Here is an 18,558-nt window from a genome sequence, read left to right as displayed (position 1 = left end):
ATGTCATAACCTTATTTTTTAGTTTTAGTACCCACATTTCTATCATTCAAAGCCACCTTAGCATTCTCCATCTTTCCTGTGATGGTTCAGAGCACAAATACTGCAAAACCCTATCATTTAGGTACACTTATCATCAAGATAAACCACAGATATGGAGGCAGGTAAAGGCAGAAATGTTTTCAGACCTTAGAATTTCAATGAGAAACTCAAATAGTAAATAAATAATTCAGTATAGGCATTGTTGTTATTTCTATCAATATAGAAAGATTGAAATATCCTAAAGTACTTGTCTTTAATCACTATCTAGACAAAAACCAACCAACCAACCAAACAACAAAGGAACAAAAAACCCCATACACTGAAGGTGAAAGCGGCTTAATCCATTTCAATGAATAATAACATTATGGGGTTTCTGAATAGCACCTCATTACTTAATTTCACATAGCATGGAAGGTTTTTGTCATTACTGCATCATGTTAATGTTCTGTCTATAGGTAATTTTTTTTTTCAAAATTATTTTCTGTTAGAGATTTCAAGACTATTGAACTTTGCTGATGATTTCTGATATTACTTTTTGAGGGTGTAGTAGTTTTGGCTTTAGTTTTAGCTAGGCCTCAATTCAGCAGGCCCAGAGGATGTGACAGAGATTAGAAGGGACAAGCATCACCTGACTTAAGCCATCAAAGAGGTATTTCATATTATCTGACATCATCAAGAGCTATAAAAAGAGGGGGAGGTGGAGCTTCTGCCTCTTTTGGTCTTTGCCTCAGACCCGTGAGGATGCACTGCTCTGTCTCTACTGAGATTAGGCCTTGCTGTGTTATCTAGGGAGGTGTACATTTTCTTGTTAATTTTTCTCCTCTCTTGCTAGGAGTTTTCTCTGGAAGAGTTTTTGAGGGGTTTTGTGGGATTTGGGTGGTTGGAATCTGTATTATCTGGTTGGGTGACTTGGTAGCTATTGTTGTTAGTTTGTTTTTTTCCTCACATCTGTATATATATTTATTATATCATATTCTGGTTTTAATTGTCTTTCTTTTGTACAATATAAGAAGCTTGCTACTTCAGGTTCTGGGGTTTTTTTTTCCTCCATCCTTTTACTTTGGCTGGGGGGGGGCACCCTTTCTCTCTGTGTTGGGCAGTTGGCATTTTGCCAGCTCAGCCTAACACAGAGGGGAAACACCCTATCCAATCCTACCTTGCACACTTCCAAAAACCAGCAGACTTTTCTAGTCAAAAGGTTAAGGAAATTGCTAGTTATAAAAATAAAGAAGATTTTGTTCACTACTGTACAGTTTTGGCATAACAATAAGTCTTTAACTTTAGTGCACAGGGAGAATGAACCAAAACTCCCATTAGAACTATTCCATTGGTTTTTATGTGTTTTTTTTTGGTTTTTTTTTTCATTAATTATCTTCTGTTTCCCTTATGACCTGTTTACCTAAGCTCCATAAAAAGCGATTTCTCTTTTATGGACATTCCATATTGAAAATGTCAGGCAACTGGGACAAATATAAAACTATTTTTATGTTCTGTGCTTCCAAAATTAATAAAATAAGTTGTGTTTGTGCGCACGCGCGCGTGCGCATGTCTGTGTTAAATTTAAATGAAATTAAAGGTGCCAGATTGACAGCTGTGGAAAACACAGCACTCTTTCTGCTCACAGAATGATGGTACAAACAGTAGGACATTCTCCAGGAAGTTTTAAAAAACTAATTGCATCTCAGATAGACATACTGTCTCAGAGTGCCACAATGTCCACTATGTTACCCACAACGAGAGAAAAAATCAGTTATTAATTTCTTCATTCCTATTAATAAGAATGTCAGGAAATGTTTTCATAAGATGGTAAGGGCACTTTAATATTGTTCCATACAGTCATGGCTTCGTGCTCCGGATTCCACAGAGACTCAAGAACGAAAAAACAACAAATACAACAAAATATTTTCCCAGAAATTTACTAATTTTGATGGACAATTTTCATCTAGGAATTATCTTCATACATAGTTCCTTCCTAATAAAACACAAAGAACATATTCTTTAATCAAGGAAAAGAAGTAATGAATGAGTTGTAACCTCTGAGTCTTCCTAACACCTCACTTTTTTCTGCACACAAATGTTCATCAAATAAGGTACAAAACCCTAGCAAGCACAAAGACATGAGATGTACCAGTGAAATATGGTTTGTCTCAAAATACAGAAGTATATTAATTTAAAGCCTTTAAATTTTTTTATTAAAAATATATATAGGAACTCAAGATTTAAGCTTTTGCAGACACTATCATGTCTGAAGAGCTCCCTGATATTTCACAAAGGACTTTCAGTCTTGAATCTCACTGATCACAAAACATTGCTTGCCAGTCTACACTCTCACATCAAACTGTTCTCAAGTTCTACCCTCCCTCCTGATTTTGAGAGCTTTATAATCTTGAAAAGGTTACCTGGCATCACCAGTCATTTTGGAGTCACTGGACATCATCAGTGAAATCATCTTGTTCACTTCAGATTGGAAAGAAAACAGGGATTAAAAGGAAATTTAATTTCTCCATAAGCAACGTTTCTTCAGTGGCTTGCACTAGGAAATTAGCTACACAGGTGTCCTGGGTTGAGCTGGCAAAACGCCAACTGTCCAAGATAGAGTGAAAAGGGTTCCTCCTCCTCCCAACCAGCTAAGGGGAAAAGAAGAGGGAGAGAGGAAAAAAAACTTCCAAAGCCAGGTCTATGCTGAAACTTACTACATGTATTTATACAGAAAAGAGAAAATTAAGAGGATACTACAATATAACACACACTTGCACAAGTTATGTATAACAAGAAATAACTTCCCACTTCCCAGTAAACACAAATTCTACCATTTTAACTACAAATCATTCTAGAGAAGTCAATTCCCCAGAGACAGACTTAAGCAGAGAGAAAAGCTAAGAACAAACATTTTACTTCCCTCAGATAACATGATGTTAAGCCGGTGCTCTGGGCTTGGGCCTCCCCATCCCTCCTGGGACAGCAGAGTGTCTTGCTGGGACCACAGCTGTGAAACAACTGTCCAAGCCACATTCACACACCAGCTCTTACCCCTTTTGAGATGATGCAATATGGTATGGAATACAATATTATTGGCCAGAAGAAGTCAGCTGTTAGCTAGCTCAGTCCAGCTCAAGTCAGCTGACAATCCTAGGCCTAGCTGAACTTTAAAACCTAGGTTTAGGCCCACCTGGCTAAACTCATAACAACAGGTCCATACTCCAAATCAAGTCAAAAGCATTACATCTGATGAGCATTCAAGGAATATTTCACTCCAAGAAAAGCATAAAACACCTCTATTCTCTCTTCCAGCCTTCTTTGAGTACACCAAACATGCAACCAACCACCTGTAATCCCTTCCCAAGCTATAACAAATAACTTATTAATAAAAGCCAGTGTGAAAAGAAATCTATTTACTTTTAAATAGGGAGAATCTCCACAATTTTCTTCATGTGACATGTTAGGAAAGAAGCAAAAAAGATCAGGAGAATTCCAGCTGTAGTCCACATTCCTGCATCATTTCAGAATTAAATGAAAATGCCAATATAATTCTGAGAATCTGAACAGACTTCTCAGCCTGACCACCTGTCCCCAGTATAATCCTGGTGTTTGACTTCAGCGGAAAACAGACTAAGACTTGGTGGCACTAGCTGGTGTGTGACTTGAATCACTTGCTAGGAAGGTTTGACACCATGATAGGACTATGATTGGTCTACAGTTTAAGTGGGCTCAAACTAAGCACATCTGGGATACTTTCACTCAGATTTCAAGATGAGATAATCATTCCTCGCCCCCCCACCCCCCCACCCCCCCACCCCCACTCCCCCACCCCCTCCCCCATCAATCTCGTGCTTCCTCAGGTATAAAAATGCAGGAATTTACGAGCTGCAGAAATGAATGGAGTCCAGAATACTAGGGCAAGTTTCACTTTCTCAATAATAAAAAAATACAGATTTATCCTACAGTTTGGCTAATGAAAACCATCATTAATTGTAAATAAACTGTCTTCCCCACCACCTTAGAAAAGATATAAAGTGAATTCAAAATTTCAATGACTAACTATATATGACAGGAATACCCAAAGGGTGGCTTCCACTGCTGATAAATATCTGATACTCAGCACAGTGGTGGTGTTAGATTAAAATGTTAAAACACGCAGACAAACATGAGCACACACAAAATCCTGCATAATTGTGTCAGTACTTCTACCATATGACTTTAAAAGAAAGAAGACAAGATATGTTAAGCAACACAGGAAATAAATGCAGCGATCGCAGAAGGGAAGCCCATCCTTTTATTCTTTCAGAAATTACAGTTATCAAGAGAAAGTGGATGAATATACTAAACTGTATGAACTGCAATACAGATTAATTTCCAATGAATAACACACCATACTCTAACTCCCAGACTGGCTTGGGGTTTGATGAGTAAAACTGTGTGGTTAAAAATGCAAATGACTAACACTGAAACTCTAATTATGATATTTTGTAGACATTTAACATCTTGAATTTCAAGTCTATTAATGTGTTTTAATGACATTTTGTAACAGGAAATTTCCTGGGTCTTCTTGATCTAAATATATCAAAAAAGTTACATTTAGAAGCTGCCATTTTATATAGACTTTATACCGTAAAATTTGGACAATGTGAATGAGATATTAGAAGTTTCCAGAATGGATATAACTCAGACATATTTTCCCTTTAATTTACTTTGTTAGACTGTTTTGGGGGGATAAGGGCTTTTTGGGATTTTCTTTTTCTTTGATTGTCATGACTGCACAGCTTAAACAACACCACAGTTTGTAAAGATAACATGCTGCTATTCTTGGGCAAGTTGGTAGATATGGTTAAAAACAAAAGTCTCTAACATGCTAATTCACCTGGGGGAAAAAAAAGTGAGTCATTAAGACAAGAACATAAGCAAATCTTTAAAAGCAAAGATTACTTAACTGATTAATTTTCTTTTCTTTAAATGCTAGGTCACACTCTTATTATTAGTGATACCATAAAAAGCTGTAATCAAAATATGGCAAAATTTCTACTTTCAAGTAATATGAGCTACTACTGCAAAAATGCGTAGGGAACTATCCTTGATACCAGGAATTCACATTTTTGTACAAACAACATACTCAGTAAATGTGGCTGCCTATATTAAACTGCTACTTTGTCAAGGTACTTTTATTTTTACAAAGTTGCTCATTACTGTCTCACTTTCAGAACAGCATCTTCACTCAAGTGCAGATTAACATGAAGAACATGCATTAGTTCCACTCTAATTAAGTGTATGCTTAAATAGTTTCCTGAACTGGAACGGTAGTAAATAATATATAAAACTTAGGCTGAAATCTTGATTTTGCTGATGTAAAAATAGCAACTTGGATGTAAAAAAGCCACCTTCCTATTGCATGCCATCCTCTTTCACATATATGTGCACCAGGTAAGAAAATGACAGGATAAATCCTGGGAGATGGGAGGTCATATTGCTTCAGCTGTGGATGGTGGAGAGGCAAAACTCTGCCCCAGTTATTACTGTGTGGTGTGGTATGGTCATGACTCTTCCATCTCTACATTAAAAGCAGGTTGATGCCTAGCTTGTACACAGTGTGCAAGACCAAGATTCACAGAGAAGACAATGAAGATTTAAGCAAATAAACACAATATTAATAAAATGGAATTTTACAATCAGTTTTTTTAAGCTGGATCAAGGCAGGAACTGGAATGAATCACACAAATCTCCTTTACACCTTTCTATGCTGGTGAAAAATGAGGTCTGGAAGACCTTCTGGGATAATTAACTATCTTCAAATTTTGCTTTTCCCCTGGTTTTAGCCAGGATAGAGTTAATTTTCTTTTTAAAAGCTGGTACAGTGCTGTGGTTTGGATCTAGTATGATAATAATTTTGATAACACAGTGATGGTTTTCATTGTTCTACAGTGCTCACTATAATCAAGGACTTTTCAGTGTCCCATGCTCTGCCAGTGAGCAGGCACACAAGAAAGTGGGGGAAAGCATGGTCAGGAGAGCTGACTCAAACTGGCCAAATGATATTCCATACCATAGTGTCATACCCAGTATGTAAACTGGGGGGAGTTGACCTGGAGCTGCTGTTTTCTGTTCAGGGGTGTGCTGGGCATTGGTCAGCAGGTATTGAACTTGTTCCTCTTGGGTTTTTTTCTTCCTCCCTCTCTCTCCTTTTCTTCATATTATTATTATTATTATTATTATTATTATTATTATTAGTAGTAGTAGTAGTAGTAGTAGTAGTAGTAGTAGTGGCATTAGTTGCTGGTTGGGTTTAAACACCACAACGGATATCCATCACAGGCATCTGGGCAGGTGACTAACTAAGCATTAGTCATCCAATCAATGATACCACTGTGATTTCCCTCACAAGCTGTATCTCTTCATGTGGTCCCTGTGTAACCAAAGGGTTTCACTCTGAGCTATTCTGAGGAAAGCAACAGCATCCTGAACTTGCTTGCAAACTAGCTCAGCACAAGGCTGTTCTGCAGCAGCTCAGTGTGTACGTGCTTGCTTTAGTTAAGAAGAAAGATCCTGCTGGCACAATTGTCAAATGAAAAGTCTTCACAACAGTTAATCTCTTGATTCACCAACCAAACAGACAACTCCCAGTCCACGTTCACACTGAGGAGCAATCTAGCTCAAGAAGACAAGTGTTGAGAGAGCTTCTCTGTACCTTCACACCTCTCTCCCCCAAGGTGTTCTCCCACTGAAATCACTCACAGTCACACCAAGCCAGGATTCAGTATGTGGGGAGGACAAAAATCTCTGAGGTGATAGTGAAGATAAGGCAGGTAGAGAGAAGAATACAGTGAGGCTTCTAAAGAAATAGAAAATATGTTGCTGTTTAATATCTTTTGTGCTGAAGTGACCTCTTAATACTATTCCCAGTGTATACCCCTGGCTAAATGTCCTATATTGTTCTGCTTCAGCTACAAGCAATTAGTTGTCTTTGTTTTTGTCTCTAAACATACAGGGTTTAAGTTATAAAGATTTTATTATCTGCAGTTCAGCCATTGTTTTGTTGTTGTTTCTCCTCTCACAGAACAGCTTGTTATCTACATTTTAGTCCCCTTCAAATGTCTTCTGCTCCAAGATGAAGGGATTACAGGACTTACTGGATGTTCACTAGAGGTTAACAAAATTATCAATCAAAAATGAGCCAACAGTTTCATTACAAATATCTGTGTGTCTGACTACATTTACTGCAATGTGGACAATAAGAAGTCAGGTTTTGGGAGAGATTGTCGTAATACAAGGAGGTAAGCTATGGATAACTGAACAATTGCTAGAGATAGTTAAATTGATAATAATAGAATTTCTTTCTAAAGACAGCAACTCCTAATTTGCTTCTAGAATTTCATTGACATATGAAAACACAGACTTCTTATGGTGGAGAGGTGAACACTACAAAAATTGTTTTAAAACTATATGAAGATTTCTTAGGACAATCAACTGTATGAAAGAAATGTTGAAAAGTTTAATTCAATTAAAAATAAATAGAAATTAGAGGTGTAGAGGAACATGACAGAATCCAGATAAGCATTTTCACACTGTAAGAAAGTGATTATTCAAAGCTGTGACAGTTTTCTAAGATAATAAAACATCATGAAAACCTCAGTAATTTTAGTTCCAAATATTCATACAACTGTCATGGCTCCATCAAAACAGCACAAGTGGCTTATATTGAGAATATGATGTGATATCATGGAGGTAGGCAATATGAAGGCAAGTGGATATAAGGGATGATGGCAGCTCCTTATAAATGTAATTAATTTTCATCAGGCATTGACACCAGCAAAATGGAACTGCACAGATATTCATGGGAAATTAAAAGCCAAGATGGCGTCAAAATGGTTGAATTAATTAATCTAAGTATTCATAAGAAAATTTAAATGAATGGAACCATAGAATCCTTAAGATTAGAAAAGCCTTCTAAGATCATTGAGGCCAATTGTTAAACCAGCCCTGCCAAGATCCCAAGTACCACATCCACACAGCTTTTAAATTCCTCCAGGGATGAGGACTCCACCACTGCCCTGAGCAGCTGTGCCAGGGCTGGAAAAGTCTTTCCATGGAGAAAGTTTTCCCTGTATTGAATATAAACCTCTCCTGGGGCAACTTGAGGCCATTCCTTCTCCTCCACCACCCTGCCCTCCCCTCCTCTCCCCGCCCCCAGTAAAGGAGCTGTAGAGATTGAGAACGCCCTCTCCGAGCCTCTTTTTCTCCAGGCTGAGCCCCCACCCCACCCCAGCTCCCTCAGCCACTCCTCATCAGATTTATCATCCAGATCCTTCCCCAGCTCTCCTCTGAACAGGAAATAGTTTTGAAGAATTTGCTTTTATGTGTCATATTCTCCTCTGGATTTTTTTCCATTAAATTTCTATTTCCACTGTACTTTTTTAGTTGTTGTCTAGGGTAAGTTGGCCTGAATACATCTGAAATATTTATTTTAAGATCACAGCTCATACTATCTTTAGAACAGAGCACTACCTAAAAATGACAATTTATTAGATTTTATTCATTCAAAAACTAAAGGCAAGATGAGCACATGGCTCAGAAGTCTAGTCTGTAGTTAGCAGCAGCAATAATGGAATGAATCAGGAAGTTCAGATTCTTAACTGAAAAGACATCATAAACAAGTCTGTTAGTTTTCAGCTCACTCAAGCACTACGATAAAAAGGCCAGGAAGGTAGTTGTCTGAGCCTCCCTCTGCTGCCAGTAGCAAGACAGAAATCTTCACAGGTAGATATATCTCATTTCATTATATGTTTCTATGATATGTGATAAATCCTGGTTTTCTGCATGGATTTTATAGAGAATCTGGCCAAGTCATTTAAACTAATCACTTTACAATGTATATAATTAAAAAAATGTATATTCTTTGTCAATAAACAGCAGAAAATGCATCTCCCTTGAATTGCAGTTAAAAGTTCAGAATAAAAAATGAAATCTTTCATTCTTTGCTTGGTGCACTGGCCTGAATAATGAGAAACGAGAATCTTCTGTACAGAATCTTCCACCTAAACTTATTTAAGAGAATAACTAGTGTCACAGTAAAGTCACAAATTTCAAAGCACTTTTAATCCCAAAAGCAAAGGAAATCAGCCTGATGCTAAGGTATGAAATTCGGAATACTGCAATTTCATGATTCATAATATGAGTAAGAGAGCATCTAGTAAACAGTGTTTCATAGTCATGCACTGAAAACTATAAAAATAAAATGTAGTACCATATTCTTTAAGTATTTTCAGTGTCTCAACCAGGCACCAGAAGGTATAGACTGACAATGTCTGATATATACTGAATGGCTATTCACACAAAAGAAAACAAACCAAACCAAAGTTTGGAAAAAAGATCGAAACAAAAAACAAAATAAGAACCATTAGCTGTCTCAGACTCAACAGAGATATTTCAAGGTTTGAGAAGCATGAAAACAGAGCAACTGTCAAAATGAGAAATCTAAAAGTTGACACTTACACTGTCTGATAACCAGTCAGCTCCTTTTGAGCAAATTCCAGAGCAAAATCTCATTGAAGTGAGAATATTCTTTGGCCAGCTGGCTCTGATCATGAGAATTTACTCAGCCAATCCTATCCTACTTTAAGAATTCTCTTATGGTATAATAAAACCTTAGGAAAAATGTATAATGAGTCCTCTATAACACATTTGCACTTCAAGTAATAATTTTTCTGTGTTAAATCATAAAATCATAGAATTACAGAACGGTTTGGGTTGGAGGGGACCTTAAAAATCACCCAGTTCCACACCCTGCCATGGGCAGGGACAAGTTCTACTATCTCAGGTTGCTCCAAGCCCTGTCCAGCCTGGCCTTGTACTCTTCCAGGGAAGGGGCAGCCACAACTTCTCTGGGTAACCTGCTCCAGGGCCTCACCACCCTCACAGGGAAGAACTTCTTCCCAGGATCTCATCTAAACCTACCCTCTTCCAATTTGAAGACATAACCTTTTGTCCCATTACTACAGTTCTGGATGAAAAAAACACATTTCATGTTGATTTTCTATTTCCTGCTGAAGAAGAGGGCTGTAGCAAGAAGTGCTTTCAAAAGAAATGCTCTTCTCAGATTTTTGCTTGAAGAAAGTAAGACAACTCATGTGTGGAAGGGTAAACAACTACATAATTCTTTTCAGAACCAAGACTGTACTGGCAAAACTTACAGCTTTGATGACAGGCTTCCTAGGGAGACCAGGAGCTGTAAAAAGCATGAGCTGCCCTCCTAACCTTGAACTGAATGGGAATCCATGGACTTGACTGAGCCCACAGCTTGATCCTCTGGGGTCAAGCAAAAGTGTACAAGAAAAGCTGCTCCTTGAAGGTTATGAGATTTCTAAATAGGTAGACTCTCCAGAGGGGTTCTAACATTCACATCAAAATTTTGGAAAAGCTTCTAGAAAATATGTTTTACAGTTCAGACTCACAGCCCATTATTCAAAGGATCTTGTGTACTTAGCTCCTCTCTGACTTGCCCAATGAAACTAATATATTGCAATGATCAGTAGGCAAAGTCTTATGCGTATTTAAAAAAAAAAAAAAAACAACAACCAAAACCAAAACCTTTCAGTAATGACACAGGTCCTAGTTGTAAAATATTTTAACATAAAGCTGCAATTTAGCATTAATATGACATGATCTCAAATAGGATCTCATTTTTTAATGTACTTTTTAGAATGAGTATGTTCTAATTAGATACTTATCTATTACACAAGTTTTAAACTTAGTGAAACCAGGTGTTCATATGGAGTAAAGTGACGAGGCTTTACTAAAGTGAAACTACCAGTAGTACTTTCAAACAGCTTGTCCTACATGCTTCAAACAATCTGATAATATTAAGACACCTTTTTAATATAATGATTTTGCTGTTTGAAAACACTGTAATTAAAATGTTATCTAATTGCACACTTAATTCTTTATTATTTACATCAAAGAGCTATAGAACAAAATACATAAAATAAATATTTCTTAGAGGAATTGACAAAAACGAGGAATGGGTAGAAATGAGGAATGGGCAAAACCAATAAATGGACCGAGATAAATGTTCAAGGCCAGGACGGGTGGGATTTTGAGCAGCTTAGTTTAGTGGAAAATGTCCCTGCCCACAGCAGAAGCATTAGAACAAGATTAGCTTTAGGGTCACTTCCAATACAAACCATTCTATGACTCTGTGAATACCTTAACCATTCATATCTGTCCATTTTCCCCCTGAATCCCTGAATACAAAATAAAACAAGATCAGAAAGGACTGGTGCAGCTGCAGTACAGTGGAAGGGATTGGAGGATGGAGGGAGCCTTGACACCAGACAAGATATACACATCACAATAATGACCTAGTCTTTTTTTTTCTCCTCAAAATTGTTCCCCTATGTTGTTCAAAGAAAATGGAAAGTATTTATTCTTTAGGCTGATGAATGCAGCTAAAACATTTTTTTAAGAAGGAATACTGACAAAATCATTTTTAAGACATTAAAAATCACAGGCATACTTAAAGACAATAATTTCACTGAAGCCATCATAAAATAGAAATATTATCTAAAAATAATAAGCTTGGTTTTGTTTTTCAGTAGTGTTTCTCCTAAGACATTATTTTAATTGCAGATTAGTTTTGTTGTTGTAGTTCTATTGATAGACTTTAGGCAAGCAACACACATCATTAACTATATTGTGTAGGGGATCGTATTTCAGACAGGAGCTTTGTCTGGCCAAGCTACTACAGCCTGTCTGATTGTTGCAGAGTTGTCATTAAATGGAAATGATGCCTGGGAATATTGAACTTAATGTTATGTTTTGAAATAACATGAATAACATTACAGTAGTTTTAATGAAATTCATAGGAGAAAAATGTCATTAAACCAAGCAACAATATTGGCCCTGGTGCCCTGGTCAAATTCCAATCTGGCTGATTGCATTCTGACACCTACTATTTTTCAGTTTGAATCTGGTATGTTTGTGTACCTCACTGTTTGTTCATTGATATGTTAGTGCCCCTACATCATCAGCTCATTGCTGTCTGTCACCCCAGAGTTAGCTGGTTGTCACTCTTGTCCATCCTAATGCTTTTAATAAAGCTGTAACTACAGTGCATGACCTTGAAAAGATCCCTTTCAATCTACCTTCTCACAGTTCAACAAGTTATTTAGATATTGCTTAACCTAACAAGTGAGCATAGATATAACTTATTTCAGTGTTTGTTAAACATACAGCACAGCTTCGCGTCCCATTTCTGAAATAATGTGATGCTGACGTCCATTAATATGTGCTCAAAGCTGTGCACAGAGGTGGCCTGCTACACACTGCTGGTTTAATTTGGGCTAGAAAGGTTCACTGAGCAGTATCTCCTCATCACCTCCATTTAACCATGATTTGCTTTGAATTGTGGAGTCGTCTCTGATGATGTGACCTAAAATGGGTGCTTCAGGAGCACAGCTTATCCACCTCAGCACCAACTAATTATGGAGACACGAGCAGTGGAGTAGAGAAAGTCCAAAGTTAAGAAAATTCTCAAAATGTGGACTCCAGAATAAATTGCTTTGTCCTACAGCTCTGCTCTTGTTGCTTCATACCACTTGCTTATGGACACATAGTCATATTCAAGTGCTTTATTCAAGTGAGCAGATCTGCTTTGTACTAACTCACAAGTCTTTGATTTAAGGGTCAAAATCTGGATTGAAGTATATTTGATAAAGCCTTTCTAATATTGCTGAACTTTGGCAGTTGTAGAGGGCTTATGGGGGAAAGCATTTTGAAGATCTAATTCCTGGCTCATTGAAAGTTTTTAAAATTGTAGGACCACAATTTGGAATTTCCTTGTTTACACATTCAGGCAGGATCTTTGGTGGTCACCTCATAGACCTTTATTTCATCTGTCGTATCTCAAGGTCATAATCTTTAATATTATTCCCTATTCCATCCCCATGCCCTTTAATGTTGAACAATGTTGGTGAAATCCAATCCAGGCACTCATGTACATGAAGTTTCCTCTTTGTGAAAATAGACAAGGTCATCAGCATTTGAATCAGGCATATAGTTTTATATGCATTGACAGTGATTCAAATGTAACAGTTCAACAAAAATTAAGATCAGAATGAAGTGGTGCCAAATATCAATGAAAGAGTGTCTTTATATCCCTTAGTGAATAAAGTATTCCAGCAAACCTCATCCATAAGTAACTGTATGTAATCAATCATATCCCATTACTGTCGGGATCAGGTGCAATGTCCTGTTCTCTCAGTAAGCCACATCCCTCCCAGTCTGGTGCATAAGCACATGCCAGTGCTGTTTTAAGCTTCAAGCTGTGCATTAAACTGCAGCTGGATTTTCACCATTATGGTTTTGTCGAAGCCTGGTTTAGGGAGAAAGCAAATGATCTGAAAAACAGGTGTGAAGTTTTAAATGCACATAATCAGATCTTTAGAACCAATTTCAGGCTTAACAGTGACTTAGATTTTCTTCAGGTAGAAGGAAGAAGACAAAGAAATGGGGGGAAGAGTGACAGGCTAAGTAGGAAAGAGTAGACAGGATTTTGTGAGCATAGATGCTAATGAACTGGAAAACACCACTTTATTTAATTGTTACATATGTCTACATAGAAGTCAGACATTTTAAAGCAATCATAGTGTGAATTAGGAGTATCTTAAGATTTCCATATAGAGAAATACTTATTTTATTTCTTCCTTTTCAAAGCTTCTGTTTAAGAATATTTTTCATTCAGTACCAGGTCACAGCCAAGCCATTCTAACACTGCATTAACTCACTCCCTTGCACACATACACATCTAACTTACTCCCTTACACACACACACATTGATACAAACAGCAAGGAAGAAGCAGAGTCAGAACAAAAGGAAAAGGGTAAGCAAAGGTTATTAAAGTCCTTGAGAGAACCACAGTTATTGCCCTTGTAGTCAAAGAAATATGCTGCTCTGTGTGTGATGGTAGCTGAAATGTTGTATACAAATTATGGTGAATTCAAGTCTTCTATCTTCCCATCTTACCTGAACACTCTAATGACATAGTCACTGGATCTTCAGGCAAAGATAATATTATTTCTTTATTTTAACTGGATTTTTAGTTTTTCAATCTGAAGGTGAGAAGCCTTTAATTAAATCTAGTGTTCTTAGGAGGAAAAAAAATCTTTAATGGCTGGCAACTTCCAAAGAAAATAGGGGATTTTTGCCACAAAGGTCCTGACTCAAGTTTTTCCCATGCTGAACAAATATATATATATATAACTTCCAACAAAAATAGTAAAATATTTTCAAGTAAAAATAAATAATGTTTGCTTGTGACTTGTCAAGGTTACTTTAAGTTCCATAACACATGAATGAAAAGTGCCACAAAGACCTGAATTTATTACAAGTCCTAGTTTGCTAGTCTTTGAATAAACCTCATCTTCTGCTAAAAATTCTCAGCAGTGCTGTACAGCATATGCTACTGCAACCCCTGAGGTAGTCACGTAAAATCCAGCCACAACCAGTGAAGAAGTCACTTACCTGTCTGAACTCTTCAAGATCTGTTTTGTTTCCCACCAGCACCACGGGGATGTCATAGGTGTGCCGGACACGATAAATGAGTTCCTTAAATTCAGCAGCTTCTTGAAAGGATTGGCGGTCTGTGATGGAATAGCAGATAATGAAGCCTTCCCCACCTCGCATATATTGGTCTCTCATGGCTGTGAATTCTGCCTGCAGAATAGGAAGAACACACTCAGTAATCAGGCAAAAAAATTATCCATCTGTAAATAATAAACTTGCTGAAAACTTCCCTGATTCCTCACATAATTTTACATTACTAGTTTTACTCTTTTAAATACTGCTTGATGAAAATTGTGCATTCTTTTGGGTTCATTGGTGCCAATAATAAGGATTTTTCTTATGACGTTATTTTGTCCTTTTTCCATCAAGGGAACTCTGTCCTTTAAGAATAGGAACTTATAATGCCATTGCCTGCATACAGAAAATACTGCCTCATGTACCACCAGAACCTTCTGCAGTGCTGTCAGTACAAATAGGTGACTCGAATTTGAATGAATACTAACAGGTGTAAAAGAAAAGCTATGTTAGTATCTAAGGATCAAGACAGGTACAAATTCCTTACTATACAGTCAATTCAGAAGCTCAGTAAAGTCAAAAATATATTCATTGACTCCCATCAGTTTTGGAATAGTGTCTAGCAAAACAGGGATGCAATCTACAAAAAGTTCTGCTCTTTTAAAGGCCCTCAGAGAAGCTGGGGTTTCAGTTATGTGTGGGATAATTCCATTAAACAAGAATGAACAATTTCAATTAGCACGAAAATGGGCCAAATTTTCTCCTCCTGCATTTTTCTCTTTTTATGTATGTATTTATTGTCACAGAATCACTTCTGATTACCAGGATGTTTTTTTCAGAAGTACTTAACAACTGCAACATTGTACAAAAATCAAGATTTAGTTTTTAAAAACTATTCTCAGGCACTGTGGCTTGAGAATATGTTTTAAAGCCAGTCTCCTTCTCAAGTTTGTTTGCTTTTCTTGATCGCAGCCCGGAATAGCCCAATACCATGGCAACAGTCGGTCAAGATCAGAATCCTCCTGACTGAATCAGTTCTCCAGAGATATTAAGATGCAGGAAGGTCTGATAAAAAAGGAATTCACATATCAACATTGGACCAATTTCTATGAACAGCAGGATGCAATATCAAATCCTGTATTTTTAACTCTATTGAAAATTTAAGGTAGGATTTTTAAAACAGTTTATGTTATAGATATATGTCCTAAATCTTTGCTGAAAATTAAAGGGAAATGGTTGATTTATGCTCTTTTAAAAGTCTCAGCCTTAAATCTCTCTCAGTAGTTACTCATGTTGATTGACAATGCTTCCTGTGAACAGACTTTCATGTTGACCATTATTATTTATTTACGATGTGTCTTTTACCCAAGGACTTTATATGTCATTCAAAATATTTCACCTGCTATGGGAAAAAGTTCATAGAACTAAGCTTCAAAATGGCAGACTAATAGGCAATTTAAGGGTAGGATTCTGCTTTCAGACTTACTCAGAATTTCAAAATCTCTAAATTATCACCATTGTCATCCCAGGAGAGTTTATTAACTACCAAGCTACAGCATAGCGTGGATGAGGTCATACTCCAGCCTATCCTTTTGTAACTGGATGTGCAAGCAGTAGGGCACTGGTGGGGAGAAACACTGAAGATATCAAACAGAAAGGATTCCACATTCTACGGTTTAGACAAGACACTGTATTGAAATGCTCTTCCCAGGTCTTTCCCTGGCATCTATAATAGACAAACATTATATTTAAAGCAATTCATTACCAAACTAGAGATCATACTCCAAGGCTTCAAATTAAGAGTGGGCAGTGTTAATGACAAAACCCAGTCATTAACTCCATTACTTGTCCTCAGATCCCAGGCGTTTATACCAGAACAAAGGGTGACTACAGCCCCCATCTTCATGCCTTTTGTCCTCTTTGCATCAGTCACCTAAAACTGTTCTGCACCAGGAACTGAACTAGGCCAAGATTTCTTCAGACTTAGCAGACAATGAAAACCTTCTGTGAAGTTAAACTTGTGGATTAGGCTCCTGAATTTAGTTGTCTGTGCAGCTGCATTCAACTATCTAAGCCCTTGTTATAATAAATGGTAAGCTAGTCAATGCAATTAGTACGACTACAGATTGCTTTAGCTGATGAAAAAATAGTTCTCTTTAGATATCTAATTATCCTTTGTTGTAGTTGTTGCACATATTACTTATTTTTACAGCATTAATACAACTGAATGGAGGCTCTAGCTAAAAGTACATTTTCATATGGAACCCAAAGCCCAGATGAGATGACCTGTATTCCTGAGTTAGAAATTTCATTAATCAACTGCTGTAACACTGGACAATTGCTCTGTACAGCCTTTTAGAAAGAATTAGCTCTTGTTTAAGTGAGGTGATCTACCTCTAAGAAGCGCTTGGAACTTTGTACAGTCTTTAATAGCCATTTATGGCAAACTAAGAAGGAATTAGGTCACATATCCCTGTTAAAGTTACTCAAAGTAAGTGATGTTCTGCATACTCTCAGGATCACTCCCCAAGGATGCTTAATGGCTTTCCTTGACTGACAGGAGACCCTAGGTTCCTAATTTTACACACTGAGTCATTCCAAAGGGACAAAGTCCTCAGTGTTTAGGAACTGCCACTCTTGAGTCAGAATCATTTATCTACACATTCTGGTTCATGCCAGGGAATAGTTAAGACTTTAAGGATATGAATGAATTTATCTATACAATTTTTTATTATGACATGTTGTTGCTGAAGATATATTAGATTAAACAGGCAAAATATTTCAGCATTGTGTTTGCAGTGAATCCACTTTCCGAGGCATTAAGTATTCTGTGCAAACTGGATTGGGTACATCCACTTGGCTTTCTGTTGTTAACTCAGCCAGTCATTTCCATTCCAATTTTTTGATGTTGACTTTTACTTCTCAGCTTTTTCCCCTTGGAATGATTGCTTAGTACAAAGTCAAGGACTTCAGGGTCAAACATAAATAAGCCTTTTATTTGATTTCAGAAGAAGTGGATTTTTCCTCTGTTCACCGGGAACATCATCATAACAATATATACTAAGAGAAAGAGTGAATATAATTACCAATAAACATATGGTAAACCTTGCAACACTTTATATACAAGACAAAGGACTAAGATGCAATTTTTTTTTTTTTTTGCAAATCCTACTCCACATTTCACATTATTTTCTGTTTCTTTACAATAAGAAGAACCAAAACCCAGGTTCACCTGGCTTTTGTGAATGTTCAGGAGTAGGTAGAGATAGACTCAGTGGTTTAACAAAATGAGTAACTAAATCTGTGCAGCTGGCACACTAATATCTTCTTTAATTGATTTCTGCTGTACAATGGACCTTTTAAAAATTATTCAGGAGTAGTACTGGATACCAATTTCAACTCAATAAGGGAAAAATATGAAACATTCCCAAGTCAGTAAATGCCAAAGGGAAGAGACAGAAAGAAATCACACCCCCTCAAAAGGAAATCAATTCTGAGAATTAAAGTGAAGATTTGTCATGCTTACAGCACTTTGCAGCTTGACATCAGTCTCTAATACTCTCTTGTGTATTATGACTAAGACTTAACTGAAAAGTGTGGTAAAAACTCTTTTGAAACAAAATCATCCTTCTTCTTAGGAGATGTGATACTTGAGAAAAATTATCAAGTCTGGATAGAAACAAAATAAAACTTTTCTAAAAGTTGAAGGCAGGCAGCATAACTTTTTTCCTTTTCTCTTTCCATTATAACTGAATGCAGCAAAAAACTGTTGTCGATCCTCACAGGACTGTATGTGTCTATCTGTTGTTTAAGAACATTGGCAAGTAAATCTCTCGATGATTAGATTGCTCCTAAGTAGATGTCAAATTTGCCTTTCATCAGTTATCAGGCATCTCACATGATTTTTCAAAAATATCAGAGTGCCCTCACAAAAACGTAGAGCAGCTTCCTCACCA

General features: G+C 37.0%; 1 protein-coding gene across 1 annotated transcript in view; it reads right to left on the bottom strand.

The window, feature by feature from the left end:
- RIT2 (Ras like without CAAX 2) overlaps window positions 1–18,558 on the bottom strand; it is a 191,244-nt gene that overhangs the window by 89,867 nt on the left and 82,819 nt on the right. The window contains exon 4 of the mRNA XM_071580582.1: window positions 14,546–14,737. Within this exon, the coding sequence (XP_071436683.1) occupies window positions 14,546–14,737 (192 nt within the window). The remainder of the gene's footprint in view (window positions 1–14,545; window positions 14,738–18,558) is intronic.

The sequence above is a fragment of the Pithys albifrons genome, chromosome Z (genome assembly GCF_047495875.1).
Source record: "Pithys albifrons albifrons isolate INPA30051 chromosome Z, PitAlb_v1, whole genome shotgun sequence".
Classification (NCBI taxonomy): domain Eukaryota; kingdom Metazoa; phylum Chordata; class Aves; order Passeriformes; family Thamnophilidae; genus Pithys; species Pithys albifrons.
The sequence above is the reverse complement of the archived record's forward strand: the minus strand, read 5'-3'. Positions and strand labels throughout refer to the sequence as shown.